Source organism: Lissotriton vulgaris, chromosome 8, assembly GCF_964263255.1.
Source record: "Lissotriton vulgaris chromosome 8, aLisVul1.2, whole genome shotgun sequence".
Lineage (NCBI taxonomy): Eukaryota > Metazoa > Chordata > Amphibia > Caudata > Salamandridae > Lissotriton > Lissotriton vulgaris.
The window spans coordinates 1,332,245,221-1,332,267,486 of record NC_141696.1 but is presented as its reverse complement, the minus strand read 5'-3'; the positions used below and the strand labels follow the sequence as shown (position 1 = coordinate 1,332,267,486).

General features: G+C 43.5%; 1 protein-coding gene across 1 annotated transcript in view; it reads right to left on the bottom strand.

Annotated features, from left to right (window-relative positions):
* The window catches only part of TMEM123 (transmembrane protein 123), a 280,075-nt gene extending 259,575 nt beyond the window's left edge, over positions 1–20,500 (bottom strand). The window contains exon 1 of the mRNA XM_086935275.1: positions 20,194–20,500. Within this exon, the coding sequence (XP_086791401.1) occupies positions 20,194–20,290 (97 nt within the window). The 5' untranslated portion in view covers positions 20,291–20,500. The remainder of the gene's footprint in view (positions 1–20,193) is intronic.
* Positions 20,501–22,266: the final 1,766 nt, after the last annotated feature.

Below are 22,266 nucleotides of genomic sequence, written 5' to 3'. Positions count from 1 at the left end.
CAGTGGCCTTCCGAGAAGGTTCCTGGCACTTCCATTTTTACATATTAGGCACTGTGCGGCTGATGATGGTAATAAAGTTGAAAAAAAAATGAAACCTCAAAAATTCATTACAGAAACCATAGTGAGAAATTCAAATTTGCCAGTAACGGTTAACAACGCATGCCATAACTCAAGCCACCCTCCCCCCCATGCTAAATACTGTTAAGTGTTTTTGCACGTTTAAGCCAAAACTATTATTCAGTTTTTAACGTATATGATATACGTATACAAACATTACACGTACTGCCATGCAATGAGGGAATGATGAAACTAAGAAATACACACTCTTCACCTAGGATCTTCAATATTTCAAACTCTGGTTGGGGGTGACCTATCAGGACACTAATTATTTGTGAGAAAATAAAAAGCGACATCGTACATGAAGTTTGTGATCATGTTATGCTTTTAACTGAGCTAGTACACTTTTGCAGCAGAGAGTATACAGTAAAATACACCTCTTTAGGGTACTCGTGTCTACCTGACTGCATGAAAGTTAGATATAAAGGGACAACTGAGCTTAGCAATCAGTCAGATATTTTTATACTATCGAAACGTTGCATGAAACTGACTTGATAGAAACGATAGTAGATATGTGTTCATTGAATTAACGAAACGGGCTGCATGCATTTGACTTTAAGAGGTAACGGTTTTGACACAAATGCAATTGAGTCCTGATGGTGCTTTTAATTAGTCGTTACACAAAAGCGTCTCGTAAAACCCACAAGAGACATTTGCAACTCCTTGCCAACTAACATGTGCATTGTGGGAAGTTCCCTCTGAGATCAAGGGACAATCCCCTGCTGTGTTCTTCTATGGAGATTAAGAGGAGTTAAAACAACCCTAGTGTATTGCAGCAGCGTATAGAGTGAATTCACTTGTCAACAGCCTTGGAGACAGGTCACCGGTAAAGCTACGACTCGGGCCTATGTTCCCTGAGTCACTGACTGCTAAACGGGTGGAGGGTGTGCATAGCTGCCAAGGTTTCAGGTTGCTATGTGTGACATTTTTATAATGTCAGTGTAATTATCAGTGACATTCCAACAACTATGAGTGACACTTTCTCCAGAACAAAATCAAGCAATGGAAACCATGAAAACAAATAAATATTAGGAAATGACACCCATTAGAGCAACAATAAACTCTAAGAAGATGTTAAAATTGCCAGAAAGCACCAGAAATGGAAGGGCACACACACACAAGTAGGGGTCACAATTCGGCGGCAAAGAGTAATTTTTTTCAAAATTGAGCAATTTAATAAAAATCAATTTGCTGATTACAGTACGGCGCCACTAGTAAGTAGCATGGCTATTCTGAGCACATAACATTACAGTACAATGAGGCATGATTGGGAGGGGGTTAGAACACGCCTCAGGAGAAAAGGCTGACTGACATAGCCTACACAAAATATACTTCATGCAATATGCTGATGACCTGGTGCTTTTGGATCATACGAGAATGGGGCTGCAAAAGGCGTTGACGGCACTGGCCGCATAAAACGATAAAAATAGGCTTGTAGCCAATCGATCTAAATCAAAGGAATTATATTTGGGCATCACTCGAAGAAAAAATCTTTGAAATGGAGGCTAGGGGATCTTTTGCTGGAAAGCACACAGCGCTACACTTACCTGGGCATTTGTTTTCAGGAGTCGGGGCTCCCAAGTGCCCATCTTAAGTCTATCAAGACTAAAGGCAAATCCATCACCTATGCCATCTGTAAGCTGCAAGCCTCCCTTCACAGCCAGTCGACTACGGCCATTAACAGAGTGCTTAAAGCCAAGCTCATGCCGGCACTCAACTACGCCCTTCAGGCATTCCCGGGTAAACTGAGCCACGAACTGGAAAAAATTAACTGCAGGGCATATAAGAAACTTTTCCACCTCCCAAGATGCACCAGAAACACTCTTGTTCGCTTGGAGTTTTCCCTCAACCAGCAAAATCTGGAAGAGCTGGCCGCCTTAAGTAAATACTACTTTTTAACGACGGCGGCACAAGAGAACACTCTGAAGGCAGTCCTGAAATGTATTTTCAGGGAGCCAGGGAACCCTTGGTCGGCCTCCCTTGAAGTGGCTAAGGCCCATCTTAACCTTGCCATGGACTCCTGGAATCCTGAATATGTCACATACTCCACAATCAACAACGCGATTAAAAAACAAGTGCGCGCGCGGTCACGGGAACTGGATCTGGAGTCCCTGTGGCGAAGAAAAGACCTGCATGAGACCCTGTGTTTTCCGCACATCCTGAACTCCCCCAAACAGCATCTCACGCAGGCAGTGGGAAGTGCAGCCTTTTACAAGATACTGGCCTACAGACTACACCCATTGCCCCTAAAAGAAGTTTATCCAAGTGGCAAGGCGAGCCCAGGTGCACAGGCATGCAGGCTCTGCAGCTATAAACGGGAGTCATTGGCACATCTTCTTTCCTGTTGCCCCGCCTTGCGGTTGCCCCGCAGTCTCTATCTTAGGCCATTACTCAGACATTCTGGGTCATGCTCTGCAAAGGATGGGATTTTTCATCTCTACACCCTATCCAGAGTAATGCATATGGCTGCCTTTGGGAAGTTTATCTTTAAAGCACGGGCAATGCTGATGACTGCCACTGGCCAGACCACAGAGCCCTCAGCCGGCCCATGAACCTTTTTTTTTCCGGCTTCTTTGCATTTTTGGAATAACTATACAACTTGATTTTTGAAATGTCCTTGATTTTAACCTTTTCTTTCGTAATGTGATGACTTTTGTATTGCTGGTTTTATGTAATGGTTTTTATTAACCAACAATAAATATTCATTCATTCATTCATTCATTCATTCATACACATAGCCTACCTATGAGGTTGTATTATTTAAAAAAGACATTTTAGGAGACACGAACTAGCAGTAATAAATCCAAAGCTCATCGTCCGACACAGATTACGGGGCTCTTTGTGAACTTGGCTTGCCACCTTGCACTAACCCCTGGCTAGACTCGTAGACCTGCTCTTCTTCTCTCCCACGGAAGCTCCAAAATTAAATATGCCTGCAATGATCATCCCCGAGCCAGAACCCCTCTTTGCACCTGGTTGGGAATAACCCCTGCAATTAGGCCCTACGTCGCTCCCCACTCCTGGCTGTGCACCACTGAATGCTGCTGGTGCCTGTCCTGGGGAGCCGCGGCGCACGACTGATGCTGTGCCTGTCCTAAGTTATTCGGCCTCTTGGAAGCCATAATGAAGGGACCGGCACTTGCTAAAACAGTATTTAAATAAATACGTTGCACACAAAAATAACATTATTTTGATAGTGTAAGTGACTGTTATGGTGAGTTCACTTACAGTTGACAGTTCGTCTTCGCACTCTTCTCTTCCCAGGCTAAGGCAGCGCCGTGACTCTGCACCGGGTGACGACAGCCCCACAGCATCTCACCCTCTTAACTGCATCATGTTGCCTCGTGTTGGCCGGCCTGAGCTCTCAGCTGCTGGCGGACGGCATGTCCATTTAGCTCCTGAACATTCCTCCCCCACATCGCGGGCTGCCCGGCTGGGCAGGGCAGCTCAGTTGGTGCTTACAGCAGCGTGCTGCGGGGCCGAGCAGGACCATGATGTCCCCCTATCGCCCACGAACAAGTTAGTAACACTAGGCAGATGGGACAGTCTTTTTTTCTTTACAGGATACATTTGTTTATTTAAAAATAATAATAAAAAAAGTGAGTTGGGGGTAAAAGCCAGATGAACACAATCATTCTCCAATGAGTAAACTCTACGGTGATATAGGCAGACATGCTCGACGCGTTGATAATGTTCAAAGGAGGACAGGCACCATGAGGAGATTTAAGGTTGGTTGGGGTGGCATGGGGGCTTTTTTCCAGATGGTCGGTTCACCAGAATCCATCGAGTACACGGTAACGGCTCTCTTGGTAGTTGCAGTTTTGGAAGCGACAGTCGCAGCCCTCATTGCTCCCAATCCTCGCATCCCAAAGCACATGAAAACTCTTACGGCTTGTTCCAGCTCTCCACCACGAGTGACGTCGCACAGGTCCACACTGCTCCCACCGCTCGGGTGACTCTAGGCCTCCTCAGGTTTGTCAGAGGGCTGCCCGCAGGGTTGAAATAACCAAACACACTTTCAACTGGAAAGGGACAGTCCGTAGCATAGGGAGGCCTTGCAACATTGAATAACTCCTGGCTGCACTTTCCCGGCAGGAAGTAGGACGTGACGTGACGTCCTCCTGTGACGCGCTACAATAAACGCTGGGCCGGGCTATGGCGCCACTCAGGCTGTCTAGTGACGCAGAGCCCAGCTGCACGCCCCGCAGAAATAAAACAAAGATACATTGTGGCGGCACTGGCTGCCACTCTCGGAGCCTGGAGCCTGAGCCAGCGTTGCGAGGAGGGATCCCAAGCCTACAGGAGAGCAGGCCCTGCAAGCAGTGATGCGCGCCACCACCTGCAACTCACAGTTTACAGCGCGCTTTCGGTCACAGCTCCCATGTACATTATGAGTGACAATGCATTTCAGTGCGGTGATGCGGATCACCACACTGAAATGCGTTAGTGTCACGTCTGATGCGTGATACTTGGCAGGACTGGGGCAACGCCAAACGGAGCGGACACTTCACCTTGCTGGCACTTACCTGAACTACTGGATACTCCTGGGTCCCTGACGCTGTTGGTCTCCCCTGACGCCGCAAGCACCACCGCGCGGCCGCAGAGGGGGGAGACTACAGCTCCCAGGCTCCTGTGACTGCCCCGCCCACTTCCGCCGGTCAGCGCGCCCGGAGGCGCATAAAGGACAGGAGCTTCCTCCGCGTCGCGGACGCGGGCGGTGCCGGGCTAAGCCCGGGCAAAGGGCGGGCCCTCTGTGGCCCTCCGTGGACAGCAGTGGTCGGGCGGGCCACCCCCCTAAACTTCGGTTCACTTTATTTCGTGAGTACCTTCTTAATTTAATTAGTTTCAACCTTGTTTTCTGGCTCATACGAACTCCACTACTATAGGCACAATGCCTCCAAAGGAAAGTAAAGGGAAGAGCGATACTGTTGCTTTTACGGGAGCTATGGATCAATTCATTAAAAGAATGAACTGTGTGGTGGATAAAAGCATAAACATCATGGAAAGGAGGGTATCGCAGGAACTGGCCATTGCAAGAAGATCCTCTCTTGGGCCCATGGCACATGCTCAAACACCTACTCCAAATGACAGAATTGAAATAGTGGGAGAGACTAATGGTTTGCTAAGTAATATGAAGATTGTGGATATAAATACCAATAATGATATATTGAATGCCTCAGAAAGTAGTTCTCTCAATGTCTCAGATTCTATTTTACATTCACCTAATAATTTACCTAACGCTCGTCCCGCACCGGTACCTGCTGAACAAACTAAAGTATATAACACTAGGCAGCAGAAAGGGGTGAATCCAGGGGCAATTCCAAAGAATAAACAAGGACCCACTACTAACATTGGTGGCAAGAGAAAGAAGGGTCCTAAGCAGCCTGCGTCCCCTAATATTAGCTTGGACATAACAGCTGTTGGTAAAAATAAGGACAAACCAGGGATGGGCGTAGAAGGGGGGGACCCTGCTTCTACTTTCATACTTGAAGCACTACAGCACATACTCCGCCCACTAGAGGAAAGATTGAGTAAAATAGAGACCTTCTTAAAACGTATAGAAAGGGACATAAAGGAGATAATAGACAACCCACAGAGTAAGCCGAGTACTAACCCGCAAATAACATTGTCAAAAGCTATGTCTGTAGAAACCCCTGATGTAATAGTAATGCCAAATGAAATAGCAGCACCCAAAATAAATGTGGGGGACCCCAAGACACCTATAGATGTATCCAATAACAAATCACAAAAACAAAGTACACCAAGCACAACCATAGGTTGTAAGGGGGTGGTAAATGGAAACAGACTAACAAAAGATCAAGCAAAGGATGTACTTAATCTTCCCCCGGAGGTCAGTCCATTTGTGGCAATCCTAACTGGAGTTCCAGAGCTAGGCAAAGACGAGCTAGAAAGCACAACTTACCTCTGGAAAAGGGTGACTCAGTGGCTAAATACCAATAGGCCATTACCCCCTGGTCTGAGAGGCAACATTCTAAGTATCAGGCGAGTACCCTGGGTGGGCTATTTGGCGAAAGACATAGAAGGGGACAGCATAGTTATTAATTTTGACAATCCAAGAATAGTTAACTACATCTGTAACTGTAAGTATCCTAACCCAGACCCAGCCACCACCATACAACCACTCAAACTAACATACTTTTACCCGCCCGGTCACTTTCATTCCAGGACCGATGGGTGGACTATGGTAAGACACCGTGGCAAGAGGTATCAAGGAGGAGGTTGGTTAGGTCAAATCCACCATCCCCGTAATTTTCTCTCCCATAATCGATTTGACTGTCTTGAGTCAGTTGATTGACTACAGACAACTCCATTGTCCATCACTCCTGAGGTATCTTTATCAAACTATGTAATCCCCAAACTCAGTGTAGCATCCTTTAAGGAGAGTGGGGGGGTGAACATACCATTTAATCATCGGGAGATTGGCTGCGAAAAAGTCTGTAACAGTGATAACATGGTGGGAAATGGGCATGAAATAACTTTGAGGCCTTGTGAATCGGAGATAGTGGAAATAGTGAGTCATTAGTGGATAGGCATGTAAATACCTGTACTATGGTTGATGAAAATCCACTTTCCATTATTAAACCTAGTACCCACTGTTCAAAAGAGGGACCCCCATTGATAACATTAGTTTCATGGAATATCGCTGGAATTGGTACAAAAATGTGTGACCCTGACTGGAATAGTTACATGAACACATTTGATATCTGTGTGCTACAGGAAACCTGGGCCACGGATCAGGTCCATAGAATAGGATATAGAACCTACCAAGTGGCGGCCGTCCCTTCAGTAAGAGGGCGAGCCTCAGGAGGGTTGGTAATATGGATCAGTATAACTATGGATGTGGGGGTAAAAATGTTAAATTCCGATTCCTCAGATATACTTGGACTGAAACTAACTACAAGAGACAAGAGGGTAATAAACCTTATAAATGTGTACAATAGACCATGTCCCGTCAATAGGGAATCACCATGTATTGAGAAATTGGAAATATTTATGGATACCTTTGACCAAGATGAAAGTATCATTTTATGTGGTGACTTGAATTGCAACTTTGAGCCGATTGTGGGGTTGGTTAAATTGTACGAGGATGAAGATGCTGTCAATGGGATACCATTCAGAAAAGGGGGTGGTGATGAACAGAGTGTCTGAATTGAGCAGACCACTCTTACCCAGTCCAAAGATCAGGGCTTGATCCATCACCGTTATTTATCTCACTGCCCCATCCCAGCTCAGAACCTGGCTATATGCAAATCAGTCTGTCCCTGGCCCAGTGCATCATGGGAACAGGGCAGACTAAACTACCAAGCCAATTCTTCACCAGAAAGGAAACAAGCTACCGGGGACCGGTTTCTGGCATTTCAGCCGTCTTCGGCCCGGCTTGCTTGAATCCTGATGGAGCAGTGAGAAAGGGACTCATGTCTGAGTATACCCTGCCACACCTATAGTGGCCAAAATCGATTCAGAAAAGGGGGTGGTGATGAACAGAGTGTCTGAATTGAGCAGACCACTCTTACCCAGTCCAAAGATCAGGGCTTGATCCATCACCGTTATTTATCTCACTGCCCCATCCCAGCTCAGAACCTGGCTATATGCAAATCAGTCTGTCCCTGGCCCAGTGCATCATGGGAACAGGGCAGACTAAACTACCAAGCCAATTCTCCACCAGAAAGGAAACAAGCTACCGTGGACCGGTTTCTGGCATTTCAGCCGTCTTCGGCCCGGCTTGCTTGAATCCTGATGGAGCAGTGAGAAAGGGACTCATGTCTGAGTATACCCTGCCACACCTATAGTGGCCAAAATCGATTCAGAAAAGGGGGTGGTGATGAACAGAGTGTCTGAATTGAGCAGACCACTCTTACCCAGTCCAAAGATCAGGGCTTGATCCATCACCGTTATTTATCTCACTGCCCCATCCCAGCTCAGAACCTGGCTATATGCAAATCAGTCTGTCCCTGGCCCAGTGCATCATGGGAACAGGGCAGACTAAACTACCAAGCCAATTCTTCACCAGAAAGGAAACAAGCTACCGGGGACCGGTTTCTGGCATTTCAGCCGTCTTCGGCCCGGCAATGGGATACCAGTATTGAATAATGGAACTGTTCCTGGGACCACATTAGCCCTCCAGACCACAAGGCTGCTCACAGGTCATGGTTTAAGGGCATGCAATGGGCGCATGCCATCAGACTCCCCGAAAGCATTTACCTTTAATAGGGGAAATTGTAGGAGCAAGATAGATTATGTTTGTGCTTCTTTTAATCTGTGGCCATATACAAATGATTTAAAGGTTAGAGAACGCTTTGAGAGCGATCATTTTCCGCTAGAAATGAGTTTTTTGTCTAGCATGTTGAATGAACTTGGTGTTACTGAGGGCATTCATAGCCCAGTGACCCCACTAACTCGCGATAATGTCGTATTAAGTAATAACCGAAGGGCTGTTAAATGGGCGTACATTCTCGAAAGAGAAGATTTGTTGGCTAACATTTATTCCACATTTGTGAATACATTTGAATCTTATAACGTGTATGAATGTAAATCTGGGGAATTCATTGCATTACACAAAACCTTTTGTAAAAAACTGTTAGTTCTCATTACTAAAAAACCTAGGAAGGGGGTCGGGTTGGTGAAAACAAAACCTGTAGGCAAACCCTGGTTTAACAGGGAATGCCGAGCTGCCAAAACCGACTTGATCAATGCGGTAAAAAGTAAAGGTTCTGGAGAACTTAAAGTAAAAGGGAAAATCTACAATAAAACAATAGCCGCAGCTAAATCATCTTGGGATGAGGATCTATGGTCCAGTATGTTATTAGCTGCAAAAACAAAAGACCATAGGCAGTTCTGGGAGTTAGTAGCTAAAGGGAATAAGCCAGATAAAGGTTCAAGGGAGGTTTTCTTAAATGAAGCTATATGGGTTGATCACTTTACATCATTATATGCAGCCCAAATCACAGAGGAAAAGCTCCCTGAAACCTCACAACAAATATTAACCCAGGTAGAGGATAATGACAACCCTTTGGTTATCTTTGACATACAAGAGACTGAAATAGCAATTGCCTCTGTAAAGCAAGGCAAGGCCCCTGGTCTGGATAAGATCCCTGGCGACCTTTATAAGCATAATACAGAGATCTGGGCGCCTTACTTAAACCATTTGTTTAATGCTATCGCAGCTGGTGACCAAATCCCTGATACATGGGACGGGGCAGAAATCATCACTATTTTTAAAAAGGGGGATAGGGGTGAGCCAGCGAACTATCGCCCCATTAGTCTTTTAGATATTACACAGAAAATTTATGCCAGGCATATTCTAAACCGCGTAAACATGTGGCTGGAGGAAAACTCGGTTTTATCCAAGTATCAGGCAGGGTTCAGGGAAAAGACAGGGACCATCGACCAGGTATTAAGGCTCTGCTGCCTATATTGGAAATATGTCATCATCCGCAGAGGCAATTTATATGTTGCCTTTGTAGATCTACGAGCAGCATTTGACCTTATCCCTCGTGATTTACTGTGGAAATCACTGAAAAAGCAGGGGTTTCCAGGTGAACTACTGAAACTAGTGATAGGGTTACACCAGAATAACTATGCTAGGGTAAGATGGGGCCCAAATGGCGAACTCACTGATGCAATCCCTATTAAGAGAGGAGTGCGCCAAGGGTGCGTGCTGGCACCTACACTTTTCTCCCTTTTTGTTAATGATATTGCAGACTATATGGAGAACTGTGATAATGACTCACCTCGCCTGGGGGGGGAACGAGTACCGTCCCTCCTCTTCGCGGATGACACGATTCTCATTTCACAAACTCCACGGGGCTTACAGATTTTATTAGACAGGTTCCAGCAGTATTGTATTACAAAGGGGTTAGAAATTAATGTAAAAAAGACTAATAAAAGTTTTAAGAAAAATCTAACGCTGAATGGAGAAAAGCTTGATTATGAACAAAGTTTTACTTATTTGGGGGTATTATTAGACTCATATTTAAACTGGAAACCCCAATTAGAAAAATCAAAAATTGTGTTCAAGCAAAATTGTCTTCCGATAATAAAAAGACATAATAAATGTGCAAATAGGGCAGTTACCCCAGCACTAGAGCTCTTTAGATATAAGGTACCGTCATCAGTTTTGTACGGGGCAGAACTCTGGGGACCAGCGTGTAGAAAGACCTTTGAAATCTTGGAGAATAAGTTTATAAGGGGATTATTAAAAGTTCCTAATAACACACCACTATTACCCCTACTCCTCGATATGAATATACGACGGACTGATCTACATGCAATATTAAGACCACTATTGTTATGGGTCAGGTTGTGGATAACCCCTGAGTTAATAGAATATAAAAATGGATTGGTTGAAGTTTTGAAATTAGACACTGGCAGTAAGAATCCTTGGTTCAAACATGTTAAATCCTGGCTAACAAGACTGGGTTTATCCCATTTTTGGAGCCAGCCAGAATCTTTGACGGTGTCCTCAAAGAAAATAGTCAAACTTTCTTTTTGGGCCCTTGCGAGCCATGATGCAGTATATGTTGGAGCACATGGCCCCATAACTGAGAAATTTTTATTGGCAAAAAATGTGGCACAGTTTGAAATGTTCCTTGACGAGATTCAGCCACCATTGGCGAAAACCCTGTACTTAAAATATAGGTATGGCATACTAAGAACACGGGAAACCGAGGCAAAATGGGACAAAACCAATAATGATAAATGCACTTTATGTACGAATAATGTAAGAGAAGACATTCTTCATATTCTATTTTTCTGTTCAAGCTATGCGGAAGTAAGAAGGAAATGGATAGTGCCATTGTGCCGTAATATCGGATCAACTTCGCATAAGGAAGTTGGTAGAATATTAATTACGGACACTAGTCAAGTTATTGTGTTTGGCATCAGCAGATTTCTCTTGGCTGTAAAATGTATTAGACAAAAATTGTCCCTGCCATTTTAAGTGTATATGTAGCGAGAATTGCTAACTGGCAGCAATAATTCAATTTAATGCATTTTTAATCCTGTAAATATTTTAACAATTTTTTTAACAATATTTATTGATGTGTGTTTCAAGTCCCGACCCATGATTTAGTTGTGTAGGGTTATGGTATCTATTTGGTCATGCACCAGCACTTTTTCTGATTGTATTTCTTTGTATATTGTCGATAATAATGTGGCCATGAATTTTATGTATTTTGTATATCTTTTATGATGCAATTGCAACGAAATAAAGATTATTGAACTCCTCCCCCACATCGCGGGCTGCCCAGCTGGGCAGGGCAGCTCAGTTGGTGCTTACAGCAGCGTGCTGCGGGGCCGAGCAGGACCATGATGTCCCCCTATCGCCCACGAACAAGTTAGTAACACTAGGCAGATGGGACAGTCTTTTTTTTTTTTACAGGATACATTTGTTTATTTAAAAATAATAATAAAAAAAGTGAGTTGGGGGTAAAAGCCAGATGAACACAATCGTTCTCCAATGAGTAAACTCTTCGGTGATATGGGCGGACATGCTCGACGCATTGATAATGTTCAAAGGAGGACAGGCACCATGAGGAGATTTAAGGTTGGTTGGGGTGGCATGGGGGCTTTTTTCCAGATGGTCGGTTCACCAGAATCCATCGAGTACACGGTAACGGCTCTCTTGGTAGTTGCAGTTTTGGAAGCGACAGTCGCAGCCCTCATTGCTCCCAATCCTCGCATCCCAAAGCACATGAAAACTCTTACGGCTTGTTCCAGCTCTCCACCACGAGTGACGTCGCACAGGTCCACACTGCTCCCACCGCTCCGGCGACTCTAGGCCTCCTCAGGTTTGTCAGAGGGCTGCCCGCAGGGGTTGAAATAACCAAACACACTTTCAACTGGAAAGGGACAGTCCGTAGCATAGGGAGGCCTTGCAACATTGAATAACTCATGGCTGCACTTTCTGGCAGGAAGTAGGACGTGACGTGACGTTCTCCTGTGACGCGCTACAATAAACGCTGGGCCGGGCTATGGCGCCACTCAGGCTGTCTAGTGACGCAGAGCCCAGCTGCGCGCCCCGCAGAAATAAAACAAAGATACATTGTGGCGGCACTGGCTGCCACTCTCGGAGCCTGAGCCAGCGTTGCGAGGAGGGATCCCAAGCCTACAGGAGAGCAGGCCCTGCAAGCAGTGATGCGTGCCACCACCTGCAACTCACCGTTTACAGCGCGCTTTCGGTCACAGCTCCCATGTACATTATGAGTGACAATGCATTTCAGTGCGGTGATGCGGATCACCACACTGAAATGCGTTAGTGTCACGTCTGATGCGTGACACTTGGCAGGACTGGGGGTGTTATCCCTTTAAACCGAAAGGGGATTCTGTCGCTCCTCCGGTTCACCCCAGCTTGTGCCCTAAGCAGAACCAAAGGCAGTAGGTAATGCACTGTATATGTCAAAGATATAGGTAAACCGTACACAGGTGCAGAGAACAAAGCAGGCGTCATTCACTTATGCAGGAAGCTATGCTCACAGATAATAAAGAAACATGCACTTGTGCACACCCCAATGCACACTGACAACTGTGCGTGAACCCCCAAGGGGAACAGCGGACTTTTAGACCATAAGGACAACAACATATATGACCTCGGTCGGGATAAAAAAAGCTAACAAGACCACAATCAAACGTATACAAAAACCTCTCAGCTTTGACGCTTTTTCCTACCAACTCCATATTCCTCCTACATTGGACCGACCGCCTACTACAAGTACTGACACTACCTCAATGGCTTGAAAAAGCCTTAGGCCTTCGCGCCAACAAATTGGGCGAAAAAAGTGTTTGCTGTCCAAGCATAAAAGCAAAACTCGATGCGGACTAGCAAGAATTAAGCACCCAGATCAACTCAACTGTTGTCCTTGTAGCTTTTTTCATATTATCCACAGAATAAATGCATACAATTTGTTTTCTATTCTCATTACATGTTTATTTACCCGTGCACACTAACAACACATGCAATGTACCCCAGTGAGGGAAATAAACTGAAAGAACTGAACGAATAATTCAGTGAAAGGTGCATACAGACACACAACATAGAAGAACGCACATATAGGAACAGACGACACACGCCTGCATCTCTCATGTTTGCCCATTTTAGTCAGTCCGGGGTTTTAGGCAAAAATATTGTAGGTGCTGGCATTTTTAAACTCATATTTGCAATGGTAAAAACATAAATTCAAGCCTCAAAATACAACAATCTTTGGGTTAAAAGGAAGAACGAGTGAAGGTGTTGCAGAGACATTGCCTACTTTACTTCACTTCCCAGAAAAAACATGCACGAGGGGCGAATGTGTGAATAATAAACATTATTTGATGTAAATAATGATAATGACTATTTTTTGCACTTTTCAAAGTAAGAAATTTCTTTGGCCAAAAAAATGAATTTCTTACTTACTGGCTGTGGGGCTAGCAAACGTTTGCATTGTCATCTGTTTTTTTTTTTTAACTGACATTTGGAAGCAGGCTATTTAATAGCTCCCATTTAATCAAACGTTTCGATCGAGGAGGACGATTCCTGTGACTGTTCAGGGATTGTAGTAAGGGAATACTGACAAGCATTGGCAAAGCCAATGGAGCCCCCTTTGACAGGCAACTAGTGAGCTATTGGCCATGCCAATGCTGGCTTCCCTTGGTATCACAGAATGTATTTTCTCTGTGAAAACACCATTCCAAGATTAAAGCCCTGGCTCTATGGGAGTTCACATACTGGATTTTAACCAGAACAACTCTCTTCAATGGTTTGTTAATTGTCAGCGCTCAGAGGAAATCTATGATTATAATACGCTGCATTTATTTTTACTCAACAATATATGAAGGAGGTAGCAGCTCGAGTATTTTATTTACATTGCATGCTGTTTAATCGATGTAGCAATTGAAAGCTACTATGCAAACCAGCAGGTAACATTTTAGACATATAATAGGCAAATTACATTCTATTCAAAATGTTTTGAAATTAACAGAATTCGGAGCCAATCAATGTTTAAAGAAAAAAGCAATAGTAGAACACCTTAATCAGTGGCATATAATGTACTCAAAATGGAAAATTATAAATCGAAAATAAGATAATACAAGTAATTGTAAATGGGTGTAATGTTCTATCGAGGTCATACTTGTTTATGGTTAACAAATAGACAAAGGACACACTTGATTCAGATCACACTGTCTGTTTGAGGTCTCAAAACTGTGCTTTAATAGTCAATATACAAACAGAACATCAGTCCACTATAATTTTACACATACTCGTGATATTTCACCACATCAAACGCAACCAGAAAAATGAATAGGACAGTATCCTCACTAACAGCACCCTTTTTGCGTGCTATGTATAGAAAAAGTAACTATATTTGGGATTAATTCATTAATTAATTAATTGTGGGTTTGTAATGCGCTAGAATCGACTCCCAAAGGAGTATCTCTGCGCAGTAGACCGCTGGGGAACCCGTCCTGGCTTTCCCTGTGAGATGGTCCCTACTGGGTATCTCCAAGGTGAAACCAGGCATCCCCGGCGTACGTGGGGGGCCGTGTGGAGATGAGGCAAGCTAATGCCCAGAGTTGCCGAGTGTGATCCCTGGTTAGAGTAGGCACCGAGATGGGAATTATCAAGTCCGCTGACCCTGGTCCACGACCCTGCCGTGTCGGGAATTGAACCCTGGTCCCGGGCTCGGGTCTGCCGCCTCTAACCAGTGAGCCACACCACTACACTGGATTATAGATTGCATGAGAATAAGATGTATATTTTAAAGAATGTAACTGAGAGTAAGGGTTACCTGTAATAGTTAGGATAACGCTTTTTTTTAAACAACCAGTTTTAATATAATTAAACGTTACAGTTAATATTAGGTAGGATATATTAACTTTTTTGCTTAATTTGATTGGATTCAATTTAATATAGGGGGTAGTCATTCTAAAGCAACATCCATATAACTGTCATATACATAATATAAATACTTATAAAAAGAAAATGTAATTAGGATTAGGGTTGTGGTAAGGCTAGGTATTTCTTATTTAACTTAGAATTTATTTTAAGGCTGCGATTATAAAAAGGGTTCACATTATTATAATTGTTAGAGTTAGCATTCGGTCAAGAATGTTGTAGTGATGTCAGGATTAAGTGACAGTGTATAAGTTTGTTACTTTAATGTGGGGAAATTGGTGTGTAAGTTGTGGTATTTCGAGGCGAGACTGACACAATTACGACATGCTTCAATAAAAGAGATGGAGGTAATTCCATATATCCTAGCTGTATACTGAAGCTTCTTGTACGTACAGATGAAGTGGTTAAAAGTATCGCTCCTAGTTCCTGCTTAGTCAATACTCACAGGCTTCTCAGAGGGAGCGGAATCAAGTCCTGTGATGTGTCGTGGATGAGGCCTCCCGGCATTCTCCCACCTTCATAATTTCAGGTAGCTGTTTGAGGTCCTGCCACCAATTTTAGCTGTGGCACTGCTCTTCCACAAGCAATGTCTCTCCACACTTTAGTAGCATTTGGCCATTTTGTAAGTTGCAATCATGTGTATATGCTTGTAGAAGGAGCTAAAAAAAATTCTTTTAATATGAAAGTCCCAGAAATTCTGAGTAATTCTGCTATACTTTAAATGAGCATTGCTGCTACTGAGCATTGCAAGTGTATTGTGTTCAAGAATCATGGCTTCAAAGCATTAGATCTTAAGAGGCAGAGCATGGGCAGCAAAGTTTTGCATAACACCCTAAAATAGCCATGTTCTAAAGCAGCATGCACAGCAAGGATGCTTGTTATGGGCGCAGGGATGGTGGGACAACATTTCACAATTGAGAAAGCCTAACCCAAAACGCTTGCAAATACATCATTGTGTTGACCTAATCAGAATAATTTTGTTCATTTGGATGAGCAACAGATAACTGACCACTTAAATCTTAATCATGAAAGCTCTTTAACCACAAAAGGATTTCTGGCGGTTTTTATTGCCCACATAGCAAAGGTCTGGAAAAGAATAGATATGTACAGGGCTGGTCAAAGAATAAGATTGCTAGTGTTTCAACTGCATAAACCTCTGCACCTAGTGTGGTCTCCCATAATAATCTCTCCCGTAATAACTTCAGCAACTGCTGTTTTGGGGTATATTTCCTCTCTAACTTGTCATTAAGTGCCTTAACAGAGGACTTGAAAATAACTGGATAATCTTATGCTACCAAAAATTACCTTCGGATCAACCTCAAAAATGTAGAGGCCCAAGTTTTTGCAAAAATAATTCTTCAAGCAAAAATACAATGGACTGATGAAAAGAACAAAATCCCTTCAGAACAGGGGTGCTTTAGAGTTGGTCTTCAGCCATTTATCACCACTTCAGTCCCTGGGTAATAGCAAGATAACTTCTTGTTGCTCTCCCGATTATCGAGCCTCTTTCAGTTTGGTAAATCGAGATTTATTATGGAAAGATTTACTTATTTGGCAATCCCTATCGTTTACTTGCAATTTTGCAAAAAATGTATTTCCAAAACTGGACCAGAATGAAAATTGATTACGAGGGTAGCCCATCTCATAAAATTCCAATATATATAGGCTGCGCCAAGGGTGCATATTGGCAGTAACTTTATTTTCTTTATTCTTAGCATATCTCTCAAATGTGCCAGTACAAATAAACTCATGTCCACAGAGAATCGGAGGGACTCATGTCCTGTGCCTATTGTATGTGGACAACCCGGTTATAATGTGTAGTATCCAGATTGGTTGCAATGAAAACTAAACCGTTTCACAAGAATTGTATACAATATTTTTAACTATAAATTACGATAAAAAACACCTTGCTTTTTGGTCGTACAGATAGTAAATTCACAAGGTACATAATAAAGAGAAAATTAAAATTGATGAAGTATTAGAATATAAATATTTTGGGATACTCTTTAAGAAAAACGATGAACAGACCTAAAACAACGGAAAGTAAGACTTTAACAGCAGGAAATACGTTAATTTAATAAAGAGTATGGTGGGATGCACAAGCCTCCTCTTTTAAATTCATATAAGGCTAAGTTTCTTGCACAAGCAATGCATGGAGCAGAAATAGTAAATCTAGATCGTAACACCTTGTAGGTGTATCTGGAGAACCAATGGTTGAAACATTTATTGACGTTACCCAACTAAGAAAAGATACAACCTACCAGGTTAGAATTACAGTTAATATCTTGGTGTAATTTGGTGGCATGACAGTTTCAGTCGTATTGGAATATACTATCACTATCTTTGGGTAATATAATAGCAATACTCTGCCACAATTAATTATTAAAAAGTGAACTTCAATGGTAAAAATTTGAAATAACAGTTAGACAGACTGTGTGATTCAAAACTATTTAACAAGGCAGCAGCAGGAGATGCGCCTCTATAATTAAGGGGGTGAATGTCCTATGGTGCTGCAAGTGAGTGATGAGGGATTAGTTTGCTTTGGGTGAGGTTAAGTGAAGATTCGAGATGCGGTTTGGCTGCCATGGTGGTCAGACTACAGTCAGACTGCTGCCAAAGAGGGTGTAAAGAATAGACTTTTGCTATCAGGAGGGATGGCTATCATGACCATCTAGATGCTTCGCTGCTTTTGAGTCATGGCTCAAGCTACACCCAACAATAGTAATAAATAGCATATTGCATGTTACTCTGTGTGCATTTTTTATATTAAATGTTTATCTTGAAAAGGGTGTTTTTTTCAAACAGGGAAAAGTTTACTGAAGACGGATAGCAAAATACTGATTGCGTCCTGTAAAAAGAAGGGATCAATATTTATATATGTATTTGGGATTGTAGAATTTTAGGAAAAAAAATCCTTTGTATTGCCAAAAATGCATTCTGTCTGAACAAGGGAAAGACTGTTGTAGCTCTTCTCTTCACGGTGCCACTAACAATATACACCGATTCAAATTATAATGCTTAGATTTTAGTTAACAGTATCGAACAGACTGATTGGAGACTTGTTAGGTTTGACGAATAATGGCGCTTATGCCATTCATGACAACATACTGTACTGTATTATTACTTTAGGGTCTTTTGGTCAGCCGACTTAAGCAATGGGCCTTTTCTGCACATGAGCCTTAAGTCATTGGCTGAACAGATGACAATTACAACTGGCCTGAGCCTGCAGGTCGATTACCATTTTTCTGTTGACTGTTTGGGTGTGCCCTTTCTCCTCCAGTGGAAAGCATTAGAGACCATTTTACAGCAGAAAAGAATAATAAGTAAATAGCACATTTAATACCTTCTCTAATCAATGCATTGTGTATAAAAAGCAATGCTTTTTTAATTGTTTTAAACTGGTTTAGTAATGTTTTTATTGTTTTTGAAGCATTCAAATGCATGCATCAAGCCTTTTGGCTTTGCTAATGCCTGTGTGAAAAAGAAACTGCATCCGTACTGCTTCCACGTCAGCTAAGAAAGTAATTACAATCAGAAGCTGTAAAACAAAGGAACATGACTACTTTAGCCTTAGGATGAGCTACTGTAGACATAGGCAGACATTATTTCAGTTTGGTCTGCAACATTCAGGTTTGTTGTGAAACATAACACCCAGGTCAAAAGATTTCTATGACAGTCTCAGAAAAAGAGTCATGTTGCTCATCTGTCTGGGATAAATTGCAAACAGAGAGAAAGAGTTATAAATGGAGAAAGTTCAATACAGCTGACAATCTTCCCAGAAGCAGGCGTCCACCAATTTCACTGGAAGACATTATGATGCTCAAAGAGATCGCAAAGAACCCCAAAACTCAAGGGAATACATCGTCGCCTTCAGAGCTTTCAATGAATCCGGTCCAAAATACCTGCACAGACGTTTTCCCCACTATACCCCCAGGCGATCTCTTCGTTCATCCCAGGACAACCTCATCCTTCCTGCAAAGTATAATCTGAAGACGAAAGGAGGTAAAACCTTAAGCTACCTGGCCACCAAAGCATGGAACAATCTGCCCAAACACCTCAGGCAACAAACGCAAGAAAAACCTTTTAGAAAGTTTCTGAAGACTTGGATCTTCAGCCTCCCCGATGACCTCACTAAAGCAGCCATCTAACCCCTCTCTGTCCTCAGACCGGTCATCAAGGATTCTTAGCGCCAAGATGCTCCTTCCGGAGCGAACGCTGCGCTCTACAAATTCCCCTACAAATACAAAATACAAATACAATGGCGCGGTGGTGGCAGATACAGCTAACGCTGCACCTGCAGTATGACCACCAGATTACGACTCAGGCAGTCGGAGCACACTAGGACCGCAGGCTCCGTCAGGGAACCGCCCGCTCCCTAGAATAGGAGCACCAGTCAGAGGCTGCAATATGCTATATTACGAGTTTCATCTCTGCCAGGCTTTCTCCCTGGATACACTCTGACCCTTGCGAGTAACTTTTTCCCATGTTCACGTACCACTGTGGAAATGGAGACCTGAATTCTGAGGAAACAGGGTGCACATTAAAATTAAAGCTACCACAGGCACGTGCATTTTGCTGTTCAAGGATACTCAAAATTGGACAGATTTATTAGTATCGAAAACGGCACTAGAAAACTGCCTTGGATTTTTCTTGCTCCTGCAGCTTCAAGATCCACGCACGCTTTTTCCTAGCCCTCACTGACCCAAAAGCCTGGAGGCAGCCCTTTACATGGGCACGCTGGATGGGGTAACTGGCACACGTGGTCGGACGGGCTCCTGTGGTCCCAGATACTTCACTTCACAAGGGGCTCCCGGCTGCATGTTCCATTTCTGAATACTGTAATGCACTCCGGGAGTTTAGTCTTTGGGTCACTATAATGCAACCAAGATACTTGAAAACAATATTTATCAAATTAAAGAGCAATGTGTTAATATGTACTCTGTGGTGACAGGTAGCACCATCATGATCTAGCATTTTAGTAGTAACCCTAACAGAAACACAAAGCTAAAGTTCCATATGGCGCTCAGGGTCAGTCACAGGCATGCACACGCTGTCAAAAGTGTCAAAGGGGGTGGCCTGTGCCAGGGTCGCTCACAAAACAATAACGATGTCACACAAACTAAGGGCACATGATCACGAGTGGCAAGGGGTGTCTTACAGCTTCCCGGGCGGCTGACACTCACCGACAGTCTCATTCCCTGTTGCGGTGCAGAAAGTGCAGGCTGAAGACAAAAGTGCACACAGCAGCCATAGCCCCCAGGGGTGATCGCGCAACCTCATGTTTCCCGTAGAGCTAATCCGAACGCGCAGATGTGTCTGACTCTGAACTCAGGAAGCGTCTCTCCCTCCTGTTCCGCGAACAGCCCAGAGCTGTCACTGGTCACGTGGCAGCGCCACGCGAAGGCCCTAACGGGCACAGACGGCAGCACTGCTCTGACAGCAAGTGCGTATGATCAGCGGTGGCCATATTAGGATCAGGCGAACATGGCTTTTTTTTTTAGGAAAGTTGCCTGCTTAGTACGGGCACATTTGCATGCGAAGGTAATAACTACTCTGAAATGTTTTGCCTGATTCTTACATGGCCGCTTCTCTGATTTGTTCACGCCCGTAAGAATCATACACAACTATTGATAACCGCCCATTGCACGGGCTTCCTTTTGAGAAATGAAAGTGTGACTTCCGATGGAGCAAATGTTTCAGGATGATCCGCTAAAAAGATTTAACATTGTTATGTTTATCGTTCGAATAGAACCAGAAATGCCTACGTATCAAAAATAACAAGCATTTACAATGCAACAGGTCTCGCAGTGACATACTTTTGAGCTATTGTAAATGACATTGTTTTTCTTTTGTAAAACATAAATAAAAGGCATTTGGTATTGACATTGCAAATGACAATGTCTTTTATTTGTGTTTCCTTTTTAAAACATAAATAAAAGGTGTTGGTATTAACAATGCCAATAGCTTAAAGTAAACATTTAGCTATTGGCATTTTAAATTACAACGCCTTTTATTTATGTTTTACAAAAGAAAAACAAACAAAAAAATGTCATTTACAATGTCAATAGCTCAAAATAATGCCAGTGCAAGAACTATTGCATTGTAAATGCGCTGCCCAGTACCTGCAACCACCTGCACAAATTAAGCACTGTATAGCTTCCTAGTACATAGGCTGTGCTTGTTTGGAAGTGTGGGGGGTTCATAGTGCGAACCATGTGAGAAGTGTTACTCCACAAAAGTAAGAGGAGAATGGTAGGGCTTAGCTTAAATTGAGACGTACATTTTCCCACCCAGCAGGCATTGTACTCCCTCGAAGCCTGGCAGTGTAAGACCTGAGTCTTACAATAGGTAGCTCCACCACAATGCAAATTTACGCCACTGGCATGGGCGTCCGCAGAAATTTTTCCGGGGGGGGGGGGCAAAATGTCAACATCATCACCATTCTCCGACATGATGTGTGCCAGGTGGGGCACAAGAAACACTGGGGCGCAGGATGAGCCACGGGGGCAGGGACCAGGCTGCATATGATCTCATACACCATAGGGTTATTGTGCTGCAGCCATCTCTCTCTTTTGTGGCTTTTGGTAGATATCATTCACACCTCTAGCAGTTGTCATCAGAAAATGTACCACATTACGCTGCAGCCCTATTTTTGCTGCATAATTTAGTTAACACTGAAACATCATTTTGTCCTCAATTGCTGCATAATTCTGTGGCCCTAAAGGAGACAGCACATGTTAAAAGTGCTTGTGAATGAAGCAGAGACCCTAAAGCTTGCAAACTTAGTTTGGCGTGCGTGCAAATCCTGCATTGCCGATCCCTGGTGAGTTGCACTACTTCTGCAGAAACAAGGCTAACAGAGGTACCAATGGGTGAGGCTGACTAGATTCAGGGTCCTGTGACTTCAGTGACAGAGTCACTGTCGCTCTAGCGTGTGCTGCTTCGTAGGCTTGCCTGCAAGACTGAAGGTGAACTTCGGTATGGATTATGGTGGACAGGCCTCAAGGTTAACCCACTCTTGCCACAGCTATGGACATGCTGTTGTTAAGACACCAAGGCTTCTAAGGTCTAGCGGGGCCTTCTAAGGTCTAGCATGGGAATGTGCTCCCTTAGGTGAGAAGGCTGAACCTGGTTCCCCAGTTCCAAATTCAGGAGCTCTGACCATATTGCCACATCTTCTCCCCCACGGAACACCATACTCTTCCACTAAAAGAAACTCGAACTGCCTTAAGATGCAATCCAATTGTGTTCCGCAA